The 23,177-nt window shown below is 42.1% G+C and overlaps 1 protein-coding gene across 3 annotated transcripts; it reads left to right on the top strand.

The window, feature by feature from the left end:
- The first annotated feature begins 2,862 nt into the window (after positions 1-2,862).
- kcnip2 (Kv channel interacting protein 2) lies at positions 2,863-22,319 on the top strand. 3 transcript variants are annotated; one of them, XM_077227012.1, is made up of 9 exons: positions 2,863-3,302; positions 16,418-16,516; positions 16,652-16,776; positions 18,346-18,415; positions 18,557-18,627; positions 18,892-18,999; positions 19,130-19,234; positions 21,685-21,747; positions 22,087-22,319. In XM_077227012.1, exons 1-9 carry the CDS (start codon positions 3,230-3,232, stop codon positions 22,153-22,155), a joined length of 783 nt encoding a protein of 260 aa, XP_077083127.1. In that variant the 5' UTR covers positions 2,863-3,229; the 3' UTR covers positions 22,156-22,319. The 3 variants fall into 3 exon arrangements, with proteins under 3 accessions (XP_077083127.1, XP_077083128.1, XP_077083130.1); XM_077227013.1 differs by having other exon boundaries at positions 22,005-22,319; XM_077227015.1 differs by having other exon boundaries at positions 16,418-16,520; positions 16,656-16,776; positions 22,005-22,319.
- Positions 22,320-23,177: the final 858 nt, after the last annotated feature.

Below are 23,177 nucleotides of genomic sequence, written 5' to 3'. Positions count from 1 at the left end.
TGTGCGATCAGGAGTTTCGCACAAGGGCAAAAAAAGTTACTCATGCAGATTTCACTCGAATTGAAGTTGGCCACACCAATTCTCCGAAGTCACTTTAAAACTAAGAAATATTCTGTTAAACAGAATGGAAGCTTGAAAAAAAAATGACATTTTGGGGTGAACTATCCCTTTAAAAAACAATAATATTATTTATAAAGAGTTAACACATAATTTATGTAATGGCCTATAGTGTTTTAACAAAGACTTAAAAAAAAAAAAAATGAATGGAAAAAATACTTTGGGAACCACTGAAAACATTTTCAGCTCACGATAGCAAGCACAGCTCAAAGCGAAGACACTTTCAGACCAAGCAGCTTTTTGCTGGTCATCGTAGAAAATTTGCAGTAACTTACTGGCAATTTTGGTTTCGGGCTTGCCTGTAAATTAACAAGAGTACTGTAAATCATCAACTACAATTACACTGTAAAAACACAGCACAACTGTAAATGACCCAGATATCAGAGATTAGACTATGCAGAGATAAGATCAGGTCACTACTGATTTATGAATAATGAATAACATACTGTATTGAATAATGATGACATCATCAATACACGGCCACAACATGACCAGATCACATTTTCTCTTTTTTCTGCCATAAAAAATTGTTCCACACCATTACAGCAAACAGAGAAAAACGCAAGGATCAACAGCCAAGCTAAAGCAAACACTGATCACCATAATGATGACTTAAAACGACACAACCCCTGTTAATTCTCAATAAGACCTTCTGTAGACGTATGACACACATAAAGTCAAACTGGTTGGTAATAAGTGAAGCTGTATGTTAAAGCTGTTTGTGGAGCTGTTTAATCCTCTTCTGCTGAGATCTAGAGAAATGTAATGTCTTCTTTTATCTTCAGATGATTTCATATAAGGCTGTGGCTGGAAGTCAGTGGTTTACTGTAAAATCTAATGGTCAAATTCACTAAACGAAAAAAGTTAATTTATGTGACCTTAATGACTGACCATGAGAGTAAACGTTGAACTAAAGTGTTATTTTATGATATATGGAGATATGTTAGTGTTTAATGATCTGTCGGGATTTAAAAGGGTTTCACCATTTTGCTGAAGAATAAAACCTGTGCTTCAGTCCAGGATGAGCAGAGAAACACTGATGTTATGACCAATTTAAGACGATAAGTTTCCTCAAATTAAATTAGTTAACACAGGTTTTAGTGCATGGTATTATTAGTAAAGTAACATACTGTAAAGGAGATGACAGTAAAGAACTGTAAATTCACAACTGATCTTGTTTCGCGGTTTTTACAGTATAATTGTGGTTGTTGATTTACGGCACTCTTGTTAATTTACAGGTTTGCTGGAAACCAAAATTGCAAACGGTAAATTACAGTCAATTTTACAGTAATTTTTTTAAAGTTGAAAAAACAAATGGCCAACACATCAATGATATATTGTTGAGGGATATTTGTTGATTTCTATAATGCCATCAACACATTTTAACGTTAATTCCATGAATTATATAAAAGCATTATATCTAAAATAACTCTATCTCATCATCTAACTTAGATCACATTGCTGCAGTTCTTAAAAAGCTTTTTTATTACAACATGTAGGGCCTACAAAGTGCATTACTTTGTGCGCATCAGAGGAGCATTGACTCAGTATTTTATTATTAGAGCATCTGGAATGCTCATGATCAAGAATCTTCGCTGTCAGCCCATGTCCTTTTCTTTGGTCTCATGTTTTCAGACTTTAAATGGATAAATATAAACCTAATATTATATCAGAAGATGTGCTTACAGATTCAGTCATCCTAACAGTTATATATACATCCTGACAGCATTATGTCATTAATTCAGCTTTCGGGAGAAGATAAGAGAAATCTTTTTTTGGAGAAGTACAGTTTAAAAATAGTTCAAGACAAAAACTCATCCTTGCACTACAGGCTCTGGTTTATGAAATATTAAATATGTGCAAAATTTCTAACCACAAAAAATGAATGATTTATTCATATTATTTAGACATTTGGAAGATTATGAAAGCATCAGTTTAGCTGATTTATGCTTTTGACACAAACAGCTTTTCATTTGGATTGTGCCCAAAATATACAGTGGAATGCTGATTCGGAAACTGCTGATTTGGAACACCTAAAATCACTTTTGATTTGGAATGTTCAAACTATGATTTTGGATATTTTTTTTTTTAGAATGCAGTAAAAATGTTGCAAATTTTTGTTGCAAAAATGTGGGCTGTATAAAAAATGTTTATGATTCAGAATGTGCACAAAAATGCTTTTGATTTGGAATGTGTACTAAATTATTATTTGCAAAACGACAAAAAATGCTTTAGATTTGGAAAATGTTACTTCAGAATGAAACATATTTGATTCTGAATGCACACCAAATCTTTGATTTGGAAGAAAAAAGATTTGGAATGAGTAATTATTATTTGGAAAAAGACAAATAGGCTTATGATTTGTAATGTGTAAAAAATGCTTTTGATTTGGAATGCCGAAAAAAATCTTTTGATTCAGAATATGCACAAAATTGTTATGCGGAAAACACACAAACATGCCTTTGATTCGTAATGTATTAAAAATGCTTTTGATTTGGAATGTGTACTAAATTATTATTTGGAAAATCCCACACAAAAATAAATTCTTTAGATTTGGAAAATTTCATTCTAGAATGCAACATATTAGATTCTGAATTCACAAAAATTATTTTGGAGAACTAGAAAGCATTATTTGTGGCATGCCAAAATAAGTTTTGATTTGGAATGCACAGAAAATGTTTTTGTGAGAACAAATAAAATGCCTTTGATCTGAAACAAACGTGCCAGTGATGATGCCCAAACATGCTGTGTGACTCAGAGACAGAGACACAGTCCTGATTCACTGAGCAACTTCATTCATATTTCAGTAGGGCAGAGCAGATGCCAGTGAGGCGGTGCAGAGACTCTTTTATAATAACACAGAAGAACTGACTTTGATAGTACAGTCATAACAGTCTACACATGTTCCGCATGAACGAACCGGATACTGGAGCAAATTCAACCCAGCACGCAGCTGACGACCGATGGGAACTTCTAATGGAAATATAACAACATTATTCACACTCTAAAGCCCTGCATACATTACCTGGCTTTATTGGCAGGTAATGCAATAGTGTTTCTGTCTCTGACGGATTGAGGTATTTTATCTGAGTGTATTCCGTGCGAAGACAACATGAAGGTGAAATCTAGAGATGACAGTTTGAATACTACTGGAGAATGTGACGGATCCAGCGACTTGCTGACTGGTAAGTGCACTAAACATCACACACGAATGACACGAATTATTACTACGAAGACGAACAAACTATATTTTTGGCAGTTCTCGGATAAAGTTTGCTGACCACTTGCTGACTGACATTTTTGTTTTGTTTAGGTTTTCACTTTTCAAAAATACTTTCACCGCCTGAATTCGTCAATTTCCTCAAAAAACTGTTAATGTTACAGTTGTTGTGCGAATAACGCATTTTAATGAAACATATTACAGTTTAATCATATTACGCTTCACCGTTTAAATGTTTAAAGGCTGTTTTTGCACTTATCCTGATTTAGATTCGTTCATCTCGTCACTGTCGAGAACTGTAAATGACTGAAAATGTAACTTAACAGTGTGCTTTAATGGTCACTGAGTTAAAGTAATCACGTTTCGTGTTTCTTATTTGAAAGAGACTGCTTTAGATACACTGTCTGCAATTTCTGGGTAGTCAACATTGTGATATGCTAAACTCCATCTCAAGCTACATTAAAAAGCATGAATTATTCTATATGATAATTAATGTATGTCATTTTTATGACCTCAGTTTTTGCAACACTGCAGTGCAATAAAACTACTAACACTGGTGGCGACCAGTCACAGCATGTAAAATATATATTTAAATAAACTTTTGATGTTGATAAAACATACAGCTCAGATTTATTTTTTGATTATTTGATTTGCTGTAAAGTCTGCCTAGCTAACTAAACTGCTAACCAGCTAGATAACTTACTAACTAAACAAATTAGTATGTAGCTAACTTAGGCTACTTTACAACTAGCTAATTTTCTGTGAAATCTGCAACAAACTTGATAATATATCTACATTTAGTTTGTTAATTTGCAGTAAAATCACTAAATTAACAACCACACTAACACACTTACCAACTATCTTATTAAACTTATTTACCAGTCAACCAAGTATAGGCTATACTAATTAACCCCCCAGAAAAGTAGCCTATTCGAAATAAATCACTCGACCCATTTCATGCTAGTCATATCTCATATCTTGTCTTAACAAGGCTTTATAATATCGCTTAAATAATTGATAAAGTATAGTCAAGTATAGTTTAGTCAGACCTCTTTGTCAGTGTCACAGCTGTACCGTTGCCTAAAGTCAATCTATACAACATGTTAATATAATATTCACTACTGAGTCTCAATAACTGAGGTCATAAAAACTGCATGGACAGATAGATGGACGAACAGATAGACAGATATTCAGACAGACAGGTAGATTGGGATTAGGATCCCGCAGTCCCCGGATTTTATACCTAACAAGAAACTGGAAAAACGAATGTCAGTGACATTCTCTTCCTCCATAGCAATCTGTTGTAGGCTAAGTCAAGTGATTCATTATTTCATTAATTCGTTAAATAAATATGCAACATGAATGTCCAACATGGAACTAGGTTTGTTGAGATGACAGTTACCCCTTTTCCACCAAAGCATTTTGAGAGCCGGTTCGGAGCCGGTGCCTACTCGCGAACCAGTTCTTTGTGTTTCGACAGCCAAAGAACCGGTTCTCGGCCAGGAAAACTGGTTCCAAAGCGGCACCAACTCTTTGCTGAACCGTTCTTTTACCACGTCATGCTTACGTCGGGGGCTGGGGGCGGGGTTATTGTGACCAACAACACGACGGGAAAGGTTGTGACCGTCATTGGTGAAAACACAGCGCTAGTAGAAAGATAGTACAACGATTGAAGAAAGATGGATTCTAAAGCGAAACAGTGGTCGGTGGATGAGACAAACTGTTTGTTAGCGGTATGGTATTGTTATGCTTGAAGTTGGCGCAAACGTTTCTGGGAAAGCTAAGACATATGGCGACGTACACAGTGACGTAACAACGTCGTTCGCTGGGCTCTCTTGTCAGTGGAAAAACAAACAGGTTCTGAGAAGGTTCGCAAGTTGAACCAACTTTGAACCAGCACCAGTTCCGAACCAGTTCTTTTTGGGTGGAAAAGGGGTAAGTCAGGATGACAACTGACGGATGTGGATGTGATAACTTCCTGCCACAACCACATGACATCGCTGCCCTCGAGAGCTTACAGGAAGCTTCCTATTCAAAGAAAACCCTGATATCCAGGGAAGGCAGCTCAACCTCGAGCCCTATCGGGTGTGAAAGCTGGCCCAGTCAACAATCTGATCTCATGAGTCCACTGTGAAATCAATGTGTTAAACTCTCATTCAGTTAGTTTAGTGTAATTTCACTGTGATCTAACATTTGTCTAATATTGGTCAGTTATATCACAAACATCATGTAGAAGTTTGGCTGGTTCACATGTGTCTTTACTCTGCTAACACAGGGCTGGCCAGAGTGCATATTAGCGTTATAATATCATGAGTGTTTGTGAATAGCAATTAAAGAGACCACTCACCATTTCTCCAATGTAACAATTCCACGCTGAGTCCAGAACACAACTGTACAGCACAAAAGGTTTGCTAACAAATCCTGCTGTAAATTCTGCCATACATATCATTGGTCTGGTGCCTCAGGGCCCTGATGTAAGTGTGTGTGCGCAAAAACCTCTGTTGAAAGTAGGGCTGAAACTGCCGATTATTTTGATAATCGATATGTTGGCCGATTATTTATTCGATTAATCGGATAACAAAAGCCAGATTTTCTTTTCTTTTATTATTGACAAAACACACTATTCCACATCGTGGTTAAACAGTGGATGTCTGCCAACTTCCTTCAGTTAAATGATTCCAAGACGGAAGTCTTCATTTTTGGCTCATCTAAGTTCACAGAGGTTGTCGCCAGTAAATTGGGACCTTTATCTTGCAATCTCCATACACATATTCGAAATTTGGGTGTTATTTTTGATTCTGCTCTGACTTTTGACAAACAGATCAATGGTGTGGTCAGAAGTTGCTTTTATCAGCTAAAGAATATTGCGAAAATTAAGGCATTTTTATCACCCAGAGACACGGAGTCTGTAATACATGCTTTTATTTCATCAAGATTAGATTACTGTAATGTACTATACTTTGGTGTCTCACAGTCCCTACTGTCACGTCTTCAACTAGTCCAAAATGCTGCTGCTATATTATTGACAGGAACAAGGAAAGGAGAACATATTTCGCCAGTATTGTTCTCTCTCCATTGGCTTCCAGTTAAACATCGTATTGAGTTCAAAACACTGTTGTTTGTCTATAAGGGATTGCATGGACTAGCTCCTCCATACATCTCTGACCTCCTTTCATTCCACCAAAATGTTTTTAGAAATCTTAGATCAACCAGTAGTCTACAGCTGACTGTTCCAAGGACATGTTTAATATTAAAAGGAGATTGTGCCTTTTCAGTGGCCGCTCCACAGCTTTGGAACAATCTGCCATCTTATATAAAGACTGCACCTACATACATTGATTTTAAATCTTTGCTTAAAACCCACTTATTTACTGCTGCTTATGGTCATAAGCGGGTTTAGTGGTATTTGAATTGTTTGGGCATTGTTTATTTGTGGTTTTATGTTTATTCATTAGTATACTTGTTTACACTTTGTACAGCACTTTGGCCAACAGTTGTTGGTTTTAAATGTGCTCTATAAATAAATATGACTGACTGACTGACTGACTCTGGACACAGTGACCTGTTACTGGCAGCGGCTGTTTGATTGGTTATCCAGCAGATTGCCCTCGTCAGCAACACAGGAGCGAGAACTCGCGTGCTCCTCCACCAAGCAAACGAAACACAAGTCGTTTGACACAGTGGCACACACTTCCTGAAGCGCGTAGAGGTGAGTTTCATAAATCACCTTCGACATGTAAACAAACGGCTCCTGAAGACAAAGAAGATGATGACGTACTACAGGCGCCTTACTAATGGTCACACGGGTAGTGATGTCACGATGTCCCCATAGCCTCTTACAGACGCAGTGCGAGTTCCCATTCGAAAGAGGAATTATGGGTCATCAATAACTTTCATACAAACATTTACTTTGAATGTACAAAAAAATGGGGGAGTAACTGAAATCACACGTACATAAAAAAAATCATGATTCATCAATAACTTTTGTACAAAAATGTACTCTAAATGTACGAAACAATACGGGAGTAACTGAAATCACACGTACACAAAAGTCATGATTAATCGATAACTTTCGTATTAAAATTTACAAAAAAATACTCTGGGTGGCCATGTACATTTGTTAAGATTCAATTTTATACATAGATATGTCATATTAATCTGTCGTTTAGACATTATTGTTATGCATAATAATAATAATAGGAATAGGGAATAGGCACACTATTTATCAATGTATGAGTGACCTCAATCATTTGGGAAAGCATAGTTTGTTCAGTGTGTTGATGTTCATAAACTGAATGTGGGGCAGTGATGCTTGTGCTCATGCGCTGTGTGTTCAGCGTAGCGCTGGTTTTGTTTGTTTTTCCATCCCGGTGTAAACAAGCTCTGGAGAACCAGGTGTTTGAAATAATTCACCAAAATGAAGTGACATGAACTCGGTTGATGACAGATATGTACTTAAAGCTCAGTGCCAACAGTAACGAATACATTCAATTAAACTGATTTCAGGTCTGATCTGAATATAAGTTATTTAATTTTTATTTTTTCTCTGACTTTTAGTTTGATGTTTTATTCATGACTCATTAGCATTGGTTTTAGTGAGTGTGGTTTGTTCCAATGGTCCACTTTGATACTTTAATAACTGTCTGTGTTTGCGCATTCCAGACAGGATATTGCGCTGAGCAGCCAAATTGGTTTTCCAGATGCAACTTTGACTTGAGGGGGGTTTCAAGTTAAAAATTCCTACTGGGAACTAGGAATTTCCCACTTTGAGGACAAATGGAGCACAACTACGATGTTGCATGCTAGTAATTTTATAATCATCAAATTACCAACTCACAATGTCGTGAGTACGATCTCTTAAAGTTATTAGATAACATTCCAGTTACATAGGTTACTACTTTGTAATAATTTGGTAATATTATGATGTAAAGTAACTGCGATGTCATATGTCTGTAATTTCATTACCATGAAATTAAATTCTTTTAAAATGTTGTGATGATTAGAATTTGAAAATATACGTCAGTCACAACATTTTTATTTCCCTTAATTTTTTTTTTCTTTTAATCAAAGCTGGAGATACGGATGATAAGCAACTATCTCTATAAGTGATTCAATCATTCACTCAAACGATTTGCTAAAATTCATCCAGGAACGCCACAGCAGTCCCAACAAACACAGAACGTTTCCCTAACGTTCCCATATGGTTCCCATTTGGTTATTTTTTTGGAAACCAAACAAGAATGTTCTGGGAATGTTAGGGGAGCATTATCCAAACCTACAGGGAATGTTCTATTTATGTGAAGACTACTTTTCCTGGCTATAAACCAACAGAGAACATTAGGAAGTCTGTTCTGGGAACATTAACATTCCCAGAACATTCTGGGAAAAATAGTTTGCTGTCAAATGTCTGTCTCATATAGTTGCAGCTAGGATGAGTAGATGCAGGAACTAGTTGCAGCAGTAAAACTTTAATGAACAATAAATAAAAAATTTAAAAAATCAGTAGATTATTAGCACAAGAATAACCAACTAATGTAGACATAGAGCGGACAAATGAACAAGGGAAACTCAGGGCTTAAATACACAGAGGTAAATGAGGAAACTTAATGATCAACTGGTGAACTTAATTAGACTAACAGGCAAACACAGTGAAACTAGGGAAACTAACTGAAATCACCCCCTATACCCTTAAATAGGCTATTTGAGGGGACAGTAATTTGTAGTGATGTCCGAAACCATAGTGGACGTTAACTCATTCAATCCCACAATGAACCGCAATAACAAGTGTACAACCAATGTACGCTCAATGGCTAGAGAATACCAATAATGCACTGTGAGAGTTGTGTGCTGAATGAATTCCTGCATCTCGCCAGGAGATGGTTGCGCCATAGCAAACCGCACTAGTCCAGCCTAATATCATACAGGTATAAATTCCTTTTTAATTAATTTTTAAATAGTTTAATTACTGTTTATACATGCTAGTTTCCATAACAGAGTTCAGGATAAATCTTTTCATTACTTCTGGAGCTGCCAGTTTGCTATGTTTCAATTAATTATTAAACAGCACAAACTATGCAAAAGCGGACTCAGTGTCTGAATTCTCCTTCAAGTGGACTATATTAGTGGAGTAATGATGGGAATAGTGAATGAGGGTATAGGGGGTGGAGAGACGGGACAGTGTAGTTGGGCGGGGTGATGTCTGACCAAGGCGGAGCCGGAGGGACGAGGGAGCCTGGTGGAGCCGCAAGGATGATGGTCTCTGGTGGAGCCGCAAGGATGATGGTCTCTGGTGGAGCCGCGAGGATGATGGTCTCTGGTGGAGCCGCGAGGATGATGGTCTCTGGTGGAGCCGCGAGGATGATGGTCTCTGAGGATGATGGTCTCTTGTGGAGCCGCGAGGATGATGGTCTCTGGTGGAGCCACGAGGATGATGGTCTCTGGTGGAGCAGCGAGGATGCTGGTTTCTGATGGAGCCGCGAGGATTATGGTCTCTGAGGATGATGGTCTCTGGTGGAGCCGCGAGGATGATGGTCTCTGAGGATGATGGTCTCTGGTGGAGCAGCGAGGATGATGGTCTCTGGTGGAGCTGCGAGGATGATGGTCTCTGAGGATGATGGTCTCTGCTGGAGCCGCGAAGATGATGGTCTCTGAGGATGATTGTCTCTGGTGGAGCTGCGAGGATGATGGTCTCTGAGGATGATGGTCTCTGGTGGAGCAGCGAGGATGATGTTCTCTGGTGGAGCCGCGAGGATGATTGTTTCTGGTGGAGCCCCGAGGATGATGGTCTCTGAGGATGATGGTCTCTGGTGGAGCAGCGAGGATGATGGTCTCTGGTGGAGCCGCAAGGATGTTGGTCTCTGAGGATGATGGTCTCTGGTGGAGCCGCGACGATGATGATCTCTGAGGATGATGGTCTCTGGTGGAGCAGCGAGGATGATGGTCTCTTGTGGAGCCGCGAGGATGATGGTCTCTGGTGGAGCCACGAGGATGATGGTCTCTGGTGGAGCCGCGAGGATGATGATCTCTGAGGATGATGGTCTCTGGTGGAGCCGCGAGGATGATGGTCTCTGAGGATGATGGTCTCTGGTGGAGCAGCGAGGATGATGTTCTCTGGTGGAGCCGCGAGGATGATTGTTTCTGGTGGAGCCCCGAGGATGATGGTCTCTGAGGATGATGGTCTCTGGTGGAGCAGCGAGGATGATGGTCTCTGGTCGAGCCGCAAGGATGATGGTCTCTGAGGATGATGGTCTCTGGTGGAGCCGCGAGGATGATGATCTCTGAGGATGATGGTCTCTGGTGGAGCAGCGAGGATGATGGTCTCTTGTGGAGCCGCGAGGATGATTGTATCTGGTGGAGCCACGAGGATGATGGTCTCTGGTGGAGCCGCGAGGATGATGATCTCTGAGGATGATGGTCTCTGGTGGAGCAGCGAGGATGATGGTCTCTTCTGGAACAGCGAGGATGATGGTCTCTGAGGAAGATGGTCTCTGGTGGAGCCGCGAGGATTATGTTCTCTGGTGGAGCCGAGAGGATGATGGTCTCTGGTGGAGCCGTGAGGATGATGGTCTCTGGTGGAGCCGCGAGGATGATGGTCTCTGAGGATGATGGTCTCTGGTGGAGCAGCGAGTATGATGGTCTCTGGTGGAGCCGCGAGGATGATGGTCTCTGAGGATGATGGTCTCTGGTGGAGCTGTTTTTTGAAGAGGAGGCAGGAGTGGGAGGCTGGGCAGGAACTCTGGAGACACAGGAGACTTTGAGCTGGATGGGACCAGCGGGTACAGGAGATCTTCTTCTAACGTCACGCGGTGTTGCCGACTCATGCACCAGGTCAAACATTGTCCAAGGCTCGGTGGTGATGGCTGGCTCATGCATCACTGCATGCTCAAGTTCTCCGTCTGCGCTGGACTCGGGCATCCTCTCCGTCTGCGGGGTGATGGCTCTGGGGGAGGAGAGGGGCTGCTAATATCCTCTTCAGGGCAGATGATAAACGGCAATCCAATACATACCAACACCCCCTCCACAAACTCCACAAAATATTCCCTTGGACCATCCACTGATGTCACTGATGTAAAAATAGACACAAAGTGAGCAGTCTGGATAGCGAGTCAAGCATGCCAGTCAAGCATCTGTTAAATACATATTTCAAAACGAAAAAGGAAGAAAAAAAGGCTAAAATGTAAGTTGTTTTATATTAACTTTTATTGAATGGTTGTATTAGAGTAATTCCACACTCATGCTCTGGTCTGAATATTAGAAAAATGACACTATTGCTTGTGTGAAATTGCTTTTATCTTCTTTAAAGGTGCTCTAAGCGATGTCGGGAGACGTCACATCTTGTTGACGTTTAAAGTATTGTCAAACAAAACGGAGGCTAGCTCGGCCCTCCCTCCCACTAACCCCCCAAACCCCACCTCCAAATCCTTCTTGTCAGTTATTGGCTGGAACAGTTTAGGTTTTGTGGTGTGGGTTAGCCCAGTTTGTTTTTGTTGCCGTTTGTGGAGTCTGGGGTGTCTGCAGAGACCGCGTTTTTTACAGTGTTTTCAGGGGACAGGCAGCATGTGACAAAAAATGTTTTGGCCTGAAAAACACGTGAAATCGCTTAGAGCACCTTTAAGTTGCAGTCACATTTAGTTAAATAGGTCGAATTGTGAGATAAAATGTTGCAATTCTGAAAAACAAAGTTGTAATTCTAAAAAAAAATTAAGATTGTTTATAGTTTATAGCCTGCAATTTTGATTTTTTTCCCTCAGAATTGTGAGAAAAAAAAGTTATAACAGCTGTGAGATAAAAAGTCACAATTACCTTTTTCATTTTTTAATTCAGTGTCGGAAACAAGCGATTTACGATACGATTCACAAGAATTTTGCATGAGGGAGAAGTTTCCCTGTGCAAATTTCACATTTGCTATAAAAAATTTTTTAACTGTTACTCAAATTCACGATATTTATCAATATATAAAACTGCTTGGTTTTGTCACGGAACACACACTGGAGGCAGAAAATCCAAAAGCAGTAGTTTAATAAAAAGGGCAATCCAAACTCTTAGTCATCCAGGCAGGGGTCAAAAGTCCAATAAGGCAATCCAAAACATAAAATACAAACGAGAACCAGTATGATACAAATAACGGAAGTGTGGGGACATAATACAAGGACTCCGTGACACATACTGAAACAGACAGGGTTATATACACAGGGAATAGACAATGATAATGGGGAATTGGCTGAGTGTAATGATCAGTGATAAGAAACAGCTGAGTGCAATGATGAGACAAGGATCGTGGGAAATGTAGTTCATAAGTGAAGGACACCGTGGGAAAGGAGGACATCTAGTGGACATCAGGGGAACACAAACCCAACACTGTGACATAACCCCCCCTCTACGGAGCGGCTACCAGACGCTCCATGACCACAACAAGAAACACAGAAAACACAACACAATATAATACAAGAGGTTCAGGAGGGAGGTGGAACGGTGGAGGATCAGGGGGAGGGAAGGTGGGCCAGGTCCATGAAGGGAGACAGGAACAAGGAGTGAGGGTTTAACCGGGGACCGGGGCAAAACAAAAAATCTATCGGGCATCCAGGGGTAAACACAAAGTCTATCGGGATGCCAGGGCGAAACGCACAGTTCATCGGGAGGCCAGGGCGAGACGCAAAGTCCATCGGGCGGCCAGGGCGAGACGTAAAGTCCATCGGGCGGCCAGGGCGGCCCCTCGGGCGGCCAGGGCGGCGAAGACCCCTCGGGCGGCCAGGGCGGCGAAGACCCCTCGGGCGGCCAGGGCGGCGAAGACCCCTCGGGCGGCCAGGGCGGCGAAGACCCCTCGGGCGGCCAGGGCGGCGAAGACCCCTCGGGCGGCCAGGGCGGCGAAGACCCCTCGGGCGGCCAGGGCGGCGAAGACCCCTCGGGCGGCCAGGGCGGCCCCTCGGGCGGCCAGGGCGGCGAAGACCCCTCGGGCGGCCAGGGCGGCGAAGACCCCTCGGGCGGCCAGGGCGGCGAAGACCCCTCGGGCGGCCAGGGCGGCGAAGACCCCTCGGGCGGCCAGGGCGGCGAAGACCCCTCGGGCGGCCAGGGCGGCGAAGACCCCTCGGGCGGCCAGGGCGGCGAAGACCCCTCGGGCGGCCAGGGCGGCGAAGACCCCTCGGGCGGCCAGGGCGGCCCCTCGGGCGGCCAGGGCGGCGAAGACCCCTCGGGCGGCCAGGGCGGCGAAGACCCCTCGGGCGGCCAGGGCGGCGAAGACCCCTCGGGCGGCCAGGGCGGCGAAGACCCCTCGGGCGGCCAGGGCGGCGAAGACCCCTCGGGCGGCCAGGGCGGCGAAGACCCCTCGGGCGGCCAGGGCGGCGAAGACCCCTCGGGCGGCCAGGGCGGAGCAGACACCGGCTCAGGAACAGCAGACACCGGCTCAGGAACAGCAGACACCGGCTCAGGAACAGCAGACACCGGCTCAGGAACAGCAGACACCGGCTCAGGAACAGCAGACACCGGCTCAGGAACAGCAGACACCGGCTCAGGAACAGCAGACACCGGCTCAGGAACAGCAGACACCGGCTCAGGAACAGCAGACACCGGCTCAGGAACAGCAGACACCGGCTCAGGAACAGCAGACACCGGCTCAGGAACAGCAGACACCGGCTCAGGAACAGCAGACACCGGCTCAGGAACAGCAGACACCGGCTCAGGAACAGCAGACACCGGCTCAGGAACAGCAGACACCGGCTCAGGAACAGCAGACACCGGCTCAGGAACAGCAGACACCGGCTCAGGAACAGCCACAAGAACTGTAATAGTCACAAAAACAGACACAAACACAGAAACAAACACTGGCTCTGGAACAGGCACTGGCTCTGGAACAGGCACTGGCTCTGGAACAGGCACTGGCTCTGGAACAGGCACTGGCTCTGGAACAGGCACTGGCTCTGGAACAGGCACTGGCTCTGGAACAGGCACTGGCTCTGGAACAGGCACTGGCTCTGGAACAGGCACTGGCTCTGGAACAGGCACTGGCTCTGGAACAGACACTGGCTCTGGAACAGACACTGGCTCTGGAACAGACACTGGCTCTGGAACAGACACTGGCTCTGGAACAGACACTGGCTCTGGAACAGACACTGGCTCTGGAACAGGCATTGGCTCAGCCTCCGGCTCTGGAACAGGCATTGGCTCAGCCTTCGGCTCTGGAACAGGCATTGGCTCAGTCTCCGGCTCTGGAACAGGCATAGGCTCTGGAACAGGCATTGGCTCTGCCTCCGGCTCTGGAACAGGCATAGGCTCTGGAACAAGCATTGGCTCTGCCTCCGGATCTGGAACGGGCAATGGCTCTGCCTCCAGCTCTGGAACAGCAGACACTAGCTCCGGCTCTGGAACAGCAGACATGGGCATGTCCAGGATCCGAACCAGACGCTCCAGATAGTCCAGATCCAAGAAGGCAGACGGCACTGGCTCTGCCTCCGGCGCTGGAACGGATACTGGCTCTGCCTCCGGCTCTGGAACAGGCATTGGCTCTGCCTCCGGCTCTGGAACCGGCAATGGCTCTGCCTCCGGCTCTGGAACCGGCAATGGCTCTGCCTCCGGCTCTGGAATGGGCACTGGCTCTGCCTCCGGCTCTGGAACGGCCATTGGCTCTGCCTCCGGCTCCGGCTCTGGAACAGCAGACACTGGTTCCGGCTCTGGAACAGCAGACACGGGCATGTCCAGGATCCGAGCCAGACGCTCCAGATAATCCCGGCCCAGGAAGGCGGACGGAACGTGAACAGTCTCTCGCTGGGCAGACGTGACGTGAACAGTCTCTCGCTGGGCAGACGTGACGTGAACAGTCTCTCGCTGGGCAGACGTGACGTGAACAGTCTCTCGCTGGGCAGACGTGACGTGAACAGTCTCTCGCTGGGCAGACGTGACGTGAACAGTCTCTCGCTGGGCAGACGTGACGTGAACAGTCTCTCGCTGGGCAGACGTGACGTGAACAGTCTCTCGCTGGGCAGACGTGACGTGAACAGTCTCTCGCTGGGCAGACGTGACGTGAACAGTCTCTCGCTGGGCAGACGGAACGTGAACAGTCTCTCGCTGGGCAGACGGAACGTGAAGATTCTCTGACTGGGCAGACGGGACGTGAACAGTCTCTGACTGGGTAGACGGGACGTGAACAGTCTCTGACTGGGCAGACGGGACGTGAACAGGCTCTCGACCACCTCCTCCACTGCGACCTCCACGGGTTCCACGAAACTTAACTAATCGGGTCCCCTTAAAAAACTCCCTTCTCTCCCGCTCGGTGGCTGGGGAAGAGATATTGAGAAACATACCGCTGGATCTTGTGTGTCGGAGTCCTTCTGTCACGGAACACACACTGGAGGCAGAAAATCCAAAAGCAGTAGTTTAATAAAAAGGGCAATCCAAACTCTTAGTCATCCAGGCAGGGGTCAAAAGTCCAATAAGGCAATCCAAAACATAAAATACAAACGAGAACCAGTATGATACAAATAACGGAAGTGTGGGGACATAATACAAGGACTCCGTGACACATACTGAAACAGACAGGGTTATATACACAGGGAATAGACAATGATAATGGGGAATTGGCTGAGTGTAATGATCAGTGATAAGAAACAGCTGAGTGCAATGATGAGACAAGGATCGTGGGAAATGTAGTTCATAAGTGAAGGACACCGTGGGAAAGGAGGACATCTAGTGGACATCAGGGGAACACAAACCCAACACTGTGACAGGTTTGGCTTCTTAAATTGTCCATGAAATTGCACAGAAGTCTCGCTAATGTGGTTGTGCTTTTAAAATACGTCATTGGTAATTTGTCCCAGTTCTATGGAATTTACATACTAATATCAATGCCATGTCCAATACACTCAAAAGGGTCAACGAAACAGTGTGTGCCCATATTCTTTTATTTTTTTGGTGAAATTCACTTCTTCAGATTCAGTGATCCGTTTCATTTTTGATTCAAGCCAGAGCAGCAAACTGTGCCAACTGACTGTGACGGACTGCCATTTTGTGAATAGTTTTGTGTCCTTGTAATGCAATTTAAATGATTTACAAAGCACTTCTGCATAGCTAAGCAGTTGCCTGTGTTTGCAGGTAACCCTCCCTCAGGCCAGAGAAAAAAGAACATGAAACAGCGCCTCCTCAAACTCCTGCCCTGCTGTCATGTGGACTCAAACCCAGCTGTCAGGCAAAGCAAGTGACCCACTGTCTGATGCTTTCCTTTCTGTGCATCTTTTTCCTTGACTGATTAGGCATATTTCTCTAACATAAATTCAGTACTGTTTCTGCAGTGTCTTTATGTTTTTAATGTTTCCATCTGTTATATAGACAGCATTGAGGAGGATTTTGAGGTTGCTACGGTGTGCTACAGGCCGGATAGTGTGGATAAACTGATGGAACTGACCAAGTTCACCAGAGCAGAGCTAAAAGTCCTCTACAGAAGTTTCAAAAATGTAAGAAACGTAATGCCCTTTTAAGGTCCTCACCAGTTTGACCTTTTAATAGACCCAACAATAAGGGTCTGTTCAAACTTGGCAGGTTTGGTTTGATTAAAGCGAACTCTGGTGCGGTTCGACTGAGAGATGAACACTACATGGACTAAAGACACCAAAACGAACCAAAAACTGTACGTGATGTCACAAGATGCAACCCTAAAAAGGACAGAATGCTCAAGCATAACTTCTACTTCTACTTGGTTCTTCTTGTCATAGTTCACACGTATGTACGCACATACAACAAGTGGATTTAGCCCAGGCACACAGCATTGTCGCAAACATATTTGTAAAATCACACAGCAGACAAATTCAAATTGAAAAGGGATATGCAGAGATATACAGGCAGTAGTTCAGTAACTTGATAACAATTCAACCAGGCAAACAAAGCAGAAGGGCAACCCAACAAACGATATCCAAGGAAACAGGCATGAAGGTCATAACAATAAAGAACAGCAGGCAATGGAAATTAGCAATATTTTGCAAAGTGCAGTGGCATGAATATGGCTATTTATACATGTGGCAAACAGGGATTAACCACCAATGAAACAGTTCATGATCAATATTTGGGAGAGGGCTCCCTCTGGTGGCCGGATGAATGGGAGTCAGCCTCAGTAGTTACTGTACAATTCCCATGAAGCACTGCGAATGATGTAATCCAGTCGATCTCCCTACACGCACAAAATACTTATAAATATTGTATTTCTATATGTATTCAACATTTATAAATGAGTCTCCGTCGTTTTTAATTTGATTATACTGTTCGCAATGCTTCATGGGATTGTAGTCCATTTCTAAAGCCGTTAAGTACAGTCTTGTACCTTTGTCTTTTTGTTAAATTTCCAAAAGGTTTTTTGATTCAAATCAAAGTTTGTAATGTTGTGATTCACCTTGTAGCTGGTTGGTTCATGCATTATAATGCGTTAACAAAGACTTTTTTGAAATCCCTATGGGAGAAAAATAAATGAAAAAGTGGGCAGGCACTAATGCACTCTATTAAACAGGCAAAAAAAGGTTACTGTACCTTTGAGACTCCTAAATGTAAACAAACCTCTGTTGTGATTGCAAACCTCTTCATATATAAAGAAAGATTACTCATGGTTTGGGGGTTTACTGACAGTCTCAGTTGGGAAATCTGTTTTTCTCAACACAGTCTCATGAAAATACATAACTATTATTGGCGAATTGGTGGTGATTTCTTATAAATTCAAACAATCTAATTCATACACTTTTTACGACCAGCTCATGCCCCGTGGGTTAGGTTTAGGGGTGCAGGTTTATGTTAGTTTTTTTATTGTACAAATCATACGCTTTCCTTCAAATCAGATTGTACGAACGTGTACGAAATCTTTACGTTTTCTCATGAGATCAGGTTTGCCCCTTTAAAGAACACATTAAATGGTTTGGGACGTTTTCTTCTTCCTGATACATATCCTTTTTTTAAATTATTTTATTGTTATGAAAATATATTGTAAATATGTAAATATTCTTTCAGTATATTTTGTTTATGAGTATTTTATTGTGCCTTAGGAATGTCCCACTGGAGCAGTAAATGAAGATACTTTTAAGTTAATCTTCGCTCACTTTTTCCCTCAAGGAGGTGAGTGAATAAAGCATGAAGGTGATTCAATTGAATTAATTTGTTCCAACTCTTTAATTAATCGAATTTAGACCTGGCCTTTAAAAATCCCTTGTTTGTTTCTCAAATTAAGTCTAATGTTTTACACTCAATCTTTTGAAGATTCTAGTGCATATGCTCATTTCTTGTTTGAGGCTTTTGATCGACGCAAGAATGGAGCAGTTAGTTTTGAGGTCAGTTTGCGGATTATTCGTATACATATAATTATAGTTATTTTAATTCATTTTAAACCATATAGTAATATACAACAGTTATGTAAAAAGTAAGTTCAAGTCAATTACATTGATTTTATGCCATAGTAGCAATGATTTTTTTTTTATTGTTATTTCCACAAAAATCTCATTATGTAACCTAATCAATAGATAATTTGCTGTTATTATCATAAATATGTTACGTATTTATATTGTATTTTCTCTCTTATTTCTCATTGGCTGCAGGACTTTGTGGTTGGCCTGTCCAACATTCTGCGTGGGACCGTCACCGAGAGACTGTGCTGGGCCTTTAGTTTGTATGATCTCAATAAAGATGGCTGCATCACTAAAGAGGTACTTTATGTTTTTTTAAAATGTATTTTAAAAGGCATTTTGAGATTTTTTTTTTAACGTTTATTTCGGCCATTTAGCCTTCCATTGTGAACCCATTACTGTATTAATTCATTTATTCTGTCTATTTTAGGAGATGAATGACATTATGAAGTCCATTTATGATATGATGGGGAAGTATACGCATCCGTATATGAAGGACAGTGCACCTACAGAACATGTCGAAAGTTTCTTCCAGGTATTTTTAAGTATATTCTTTCACAAGGCAGAGATTCATAGAATTAAAGCTGGAAGCCCCAAAGGATGTAAAAACTAAATGTTTTATTTTTAAAAACTATACCAAGATGTTTTATTTATTAGTTCTGCAATACATATTTGTTGAACTGTTTAAATTAAAGTTTGATAGTGATAATGTAACAAAATATACATTTTTGGATTTTGTTTCAAATTAAAGGCGCAGTGAGCGATTTATGAGAAACAGTGTTGTAAATTGAAATCTACACCCGAACAAACAATTTCATGAATATTTGATCCATGTCTGTTCTGTGTGTGTGCTGAAAAATAAAATTGTGTACTGGCTGTGTAAATAGGATTAAAAAAACGTAGTGGATCGAAAGGATCCACGGTGCATCAAAACACTCTTGTATCCAATCAGCAGCAGGGGGCGTGTCCACTCCTAATGGGGGAGGAGAGAGAGTGAGCCAATCAGCAGCAAGGGGCGTGTCCACTCATAATGGAGAAGGAGAGAGAGTGAGCCAATCAGCAGCTGGGGGCGTGTCCACTCATAATGGAGAAGGAGAGAGAGTGAGCCAATCAGCAGCAGGGGGCGTGTTCACTCATAATGGAGAAGGAGAGAGAGTGAGCCAATCAGCAGCAGGGGGCGTGTTCACTCATAATCGAGAAGGAGAGACAGTGAGCCAATCAGCAGCAGGGGGCGTGTTCACTCATAATGGAGAAGGAGAGAGAGTGAGCCAATCAGCAGTAGGGGGCGTGTTCACTCATAATGGAGAAGGAGAGAGAGTGAGCCAATCAGCAGCAGGGGGCGTGTTCACTCATAATGGAGAAGGAGAGAGAGTGAGCCAATCAGCAGCAGGGGGCGTGTTCACTCATAATGGAGGAGGAGTAGTAGCCATACCTTCAGACTGACATCTCAGCTTTCATTGTCTGATAACAGCCATCTGACATGTAAAGAAACCAATCACAGTTAGTTTTGTTTTGCGTCATGTAAAGTCGATGTCCCAATGATAACAGACCGCAGCTAATAAATGATTAATTCCAGAACATTGTGCAGGTTTACGGCAATAATGGTACCAGAAACTTTACATACTTTTGAAAATCCAGCGTTTAGTTCATCCAGAAAACACAACTGCGTTCTTCTTCCATGAGGAGGTTTGGCATCACTGCGTCTTTGTTCCCAAGCAGACCGTTAAAGAAAATCCTGGGAAAATCTCCCAGAAATCCTGTAGAATTCCACCAATCAGATGACGGCTTTCAACTCCTGAAGTGTTTCCCATTTTGTGTGCCATATGCATCAGACGTTCAGCCAACGGTCCGTGAGGCTGAGACTATTGACGCTTTTCCACTGCATGGTTCGGTTCGGAACGGCACGCTTTGACGCTTTTCCACTGCATGTTACGGTACGGCTCAGCTCGGTACGGCTCACTTGTGACGCTTTTCCACTGCATGATATGGTACGGTACGGTATGTTTTGGCTCGCTTTAAATGGTACCACCTCTGTTGAGGTTCCAAGCGTACCGTACCGATACTTACCCGTGGTAATACAGGAAGAGCGCGAGCTGTCTGCATCGAATCGACAGCGTACCCCCGCAGACCCCTCTGCGTCGCTGCGAACCCCTCTCCGACCCCTCCGCCGTAGCTCGACGTGCACCTCCAAAAAATTGTAACTACGGGTCGAGGCGACGCAGACCGCAAGGGCTGTTATTGGTCAGATGCACCGTGATGCAATGCAACCTGACGCAGAACCATTAAACATCCACGACGCCGTAGGCGTGACAGTGCAGCTACGCCGTGGAGTTGACACAGAAGCATAATGAGGCCTTTAGTCGTTGCATGGCGTTTGTTATTTCGGGTGGAGCAATGAAGGGTGGGTGTGTTTCTTTTGGCTAGGAGCGTGTTTGTTTGGGTGTCGATTTCAAATATCAACAGTGTTTCTCAGAAATCGTTTACTGCACATTTAAGATGTTGAGTAGGAACCCAGCGTTATGAGCAAACATTCTTCCAGTGACCTTAATAAAACATTCGCTCAAAGTTATTTGGTCTTTAATAATGTTCTTTAAACATTATTTGTACATCGTTCATTGAAAATTTTTTTTCTGAAATGTTTTAGCTGGATGTTCGTTTAATGTTTTTTAAATGTTACTACTCGATTCAAAAGTTGTTCCCATAATGTTCGCTAAACAATAAAACATGTTTGCATAACCAAGAAAATAAGTTTTTAAAACATTTAAAAATCTGGACATTTGAACGTTCAGAGAACATCCAGAAATAACGTTTTCAACATTTGCAAAACGTTCTTAGAATGTATTTTTGTTAGCTAGGAGTACATAAATAAAACTAATTATTTTTATTTAATTTATTATTTAATTATTATTATTTCTAATGCTCGCCATGTTTCTGGCACAATCAGGGTCTCTAATTATTGATTGTTTTTTTTCTGTTTGCACTCAGAAAATGGATCGCAACAATGACGGCATCGTCACAATAGAGGAATTCCTGGAATCGTGTCAAACGGTACAAGGGCGACACCAAAAACAAACTATTATTTCTATATTTTTTATGCTTTTGGTATTAAATAGATTGACTTAGAATAGAATAGACTTTTTGATGATTGTGAATGTGACTACTCATTATAAAGACTAGTTATAAAGTCAATTTAACACTCCAAAATGCATTTAAAATGAATCTGGCTGATACCTACATGACCTGTAATGATATTTAATATGTTCTTTGTTTTGTATTTTATCTTTTTACCAATCATTTTTGCTCAGGATGAGGACATCATGGAGTCCATGCATATGTTGGATCATGTAGTTTAGCTCTGTATGATGATATCTGGCAAATATTTTACAGCAACAGTTGTTGGTCTGTTGTGGCGTCTGCTTGATGACTTCCTCCACCTTGTACTGTACCTACAAATGACTGGTGCAATGTGAGCATGCCACGTTATTTCACACTCTGAGGATGAAATTATGTCTTTAAAGATCAACTGTTATATGCCACTGTCTTTGCATTTTATATATATATTAAATATAATGTGATTAGATATTTTAAGACAGTTCAACATAAAAGGCACTTCAAATGTGAATCTTTCTGTTTTTAATTTGTCTGTCAATTGTAATTTATTTAAGTGCACTAACTAACAGCATGTATCATGTCACCATTATGTTTCCAGAATGTGTGAAAATTCTATAAGCACAATCTACAAAAATTATTCATGTCAGGTGTTATTAACTCGGTTGTGTTGTAATACATTTCTTAAGATTATTGTAAATATATGCACAGCAATTTACAATTAATATCAATGGAATTTGACATGACATGAACTATGCAAAAGTGGGACTGTTGTTGGTAGATTCGCAATGGAGCACTGATAAAATGTTGTACATTCTCATAAATTAATTAATTTATATGTATATTTTATTTATTTATTCCATTAATGCGGTTTATTTCTGATTATAAGACATTTGAACACTTTTTTTTAATTGACCATGCAAACATTTATACACTATCATAAGATTTTCAGTAGATGATACATATTTTGTGTGATACATATTTTGTGTGAATTTTTTGTCATTTTTTTGCCTGAATCAAATGTTTGTTTTATTTATTTTTTATTTTAAATATATATATATGATTGCTCTGCACAGCAGCAGTGATTGCATTTCTATAAATGCTCATAAAATCCCACTAACAATGCTTAGCTGCTTAACACCTGAATGTGTTAACATTTTAGCAATAATAAAAAAAATAAGAAATATTCATATAAAAATAATATTGTAAAATTTTAAAGGGTCACTTTCACACACACACACACACACACACACACACACACACACACACACACACACACACACACACACACACACACACACACATTTAAATAACAACCCCCTGGCTGCTACAGAAGACTGTCTTTAGATGGCTGATCCCAGAACTGTAGC

The sequence above is a fragment of the Siphateles boraxobius genome, unplaced genomic scaffold (genome assembly GCF_051911475.1).
Source record: "Siphateles boraxobius isolate OS27281-9 unplaced genomic scaffold, OSU_SipBor_1 13, whole genome shotgun sequence".
Taxonomy (NCBI): Eukaryota; Metazoa; Chordata; class Actinopteri; order Cypriniformes; family Leuciscidae; genus Siphateles; species Siphateles boraxobius.
The sequence above is the reverse complement of the archived record's forward strand: the minus strand, read 5'-3'. Positions and strand labels throughout refer to the sequence as shown.

Coding starts and splice junctions, on each gene's coding strand:
- kcnip2 (XM_077227012.1), top strand. CDS start 3,230: ATGAAGGTGAAATCTAGAGATGACAGTTTGAATACTACTGGAGAATGT. Junction 18,416..18,556: donor TCACTTTTTCCCTCAAGGAG/GTGAGTGAATAA, acceptor AATCTTTTGAAG/ATTCTAGTGCATATGCTCAT. Junction 21,748..22,086: donor TCCTGGAATCGTGTCAAACG/GTACAAGGGCGA, acceptor AATATTTTACAG/CAACAGTTGTTGGTCTGTTG.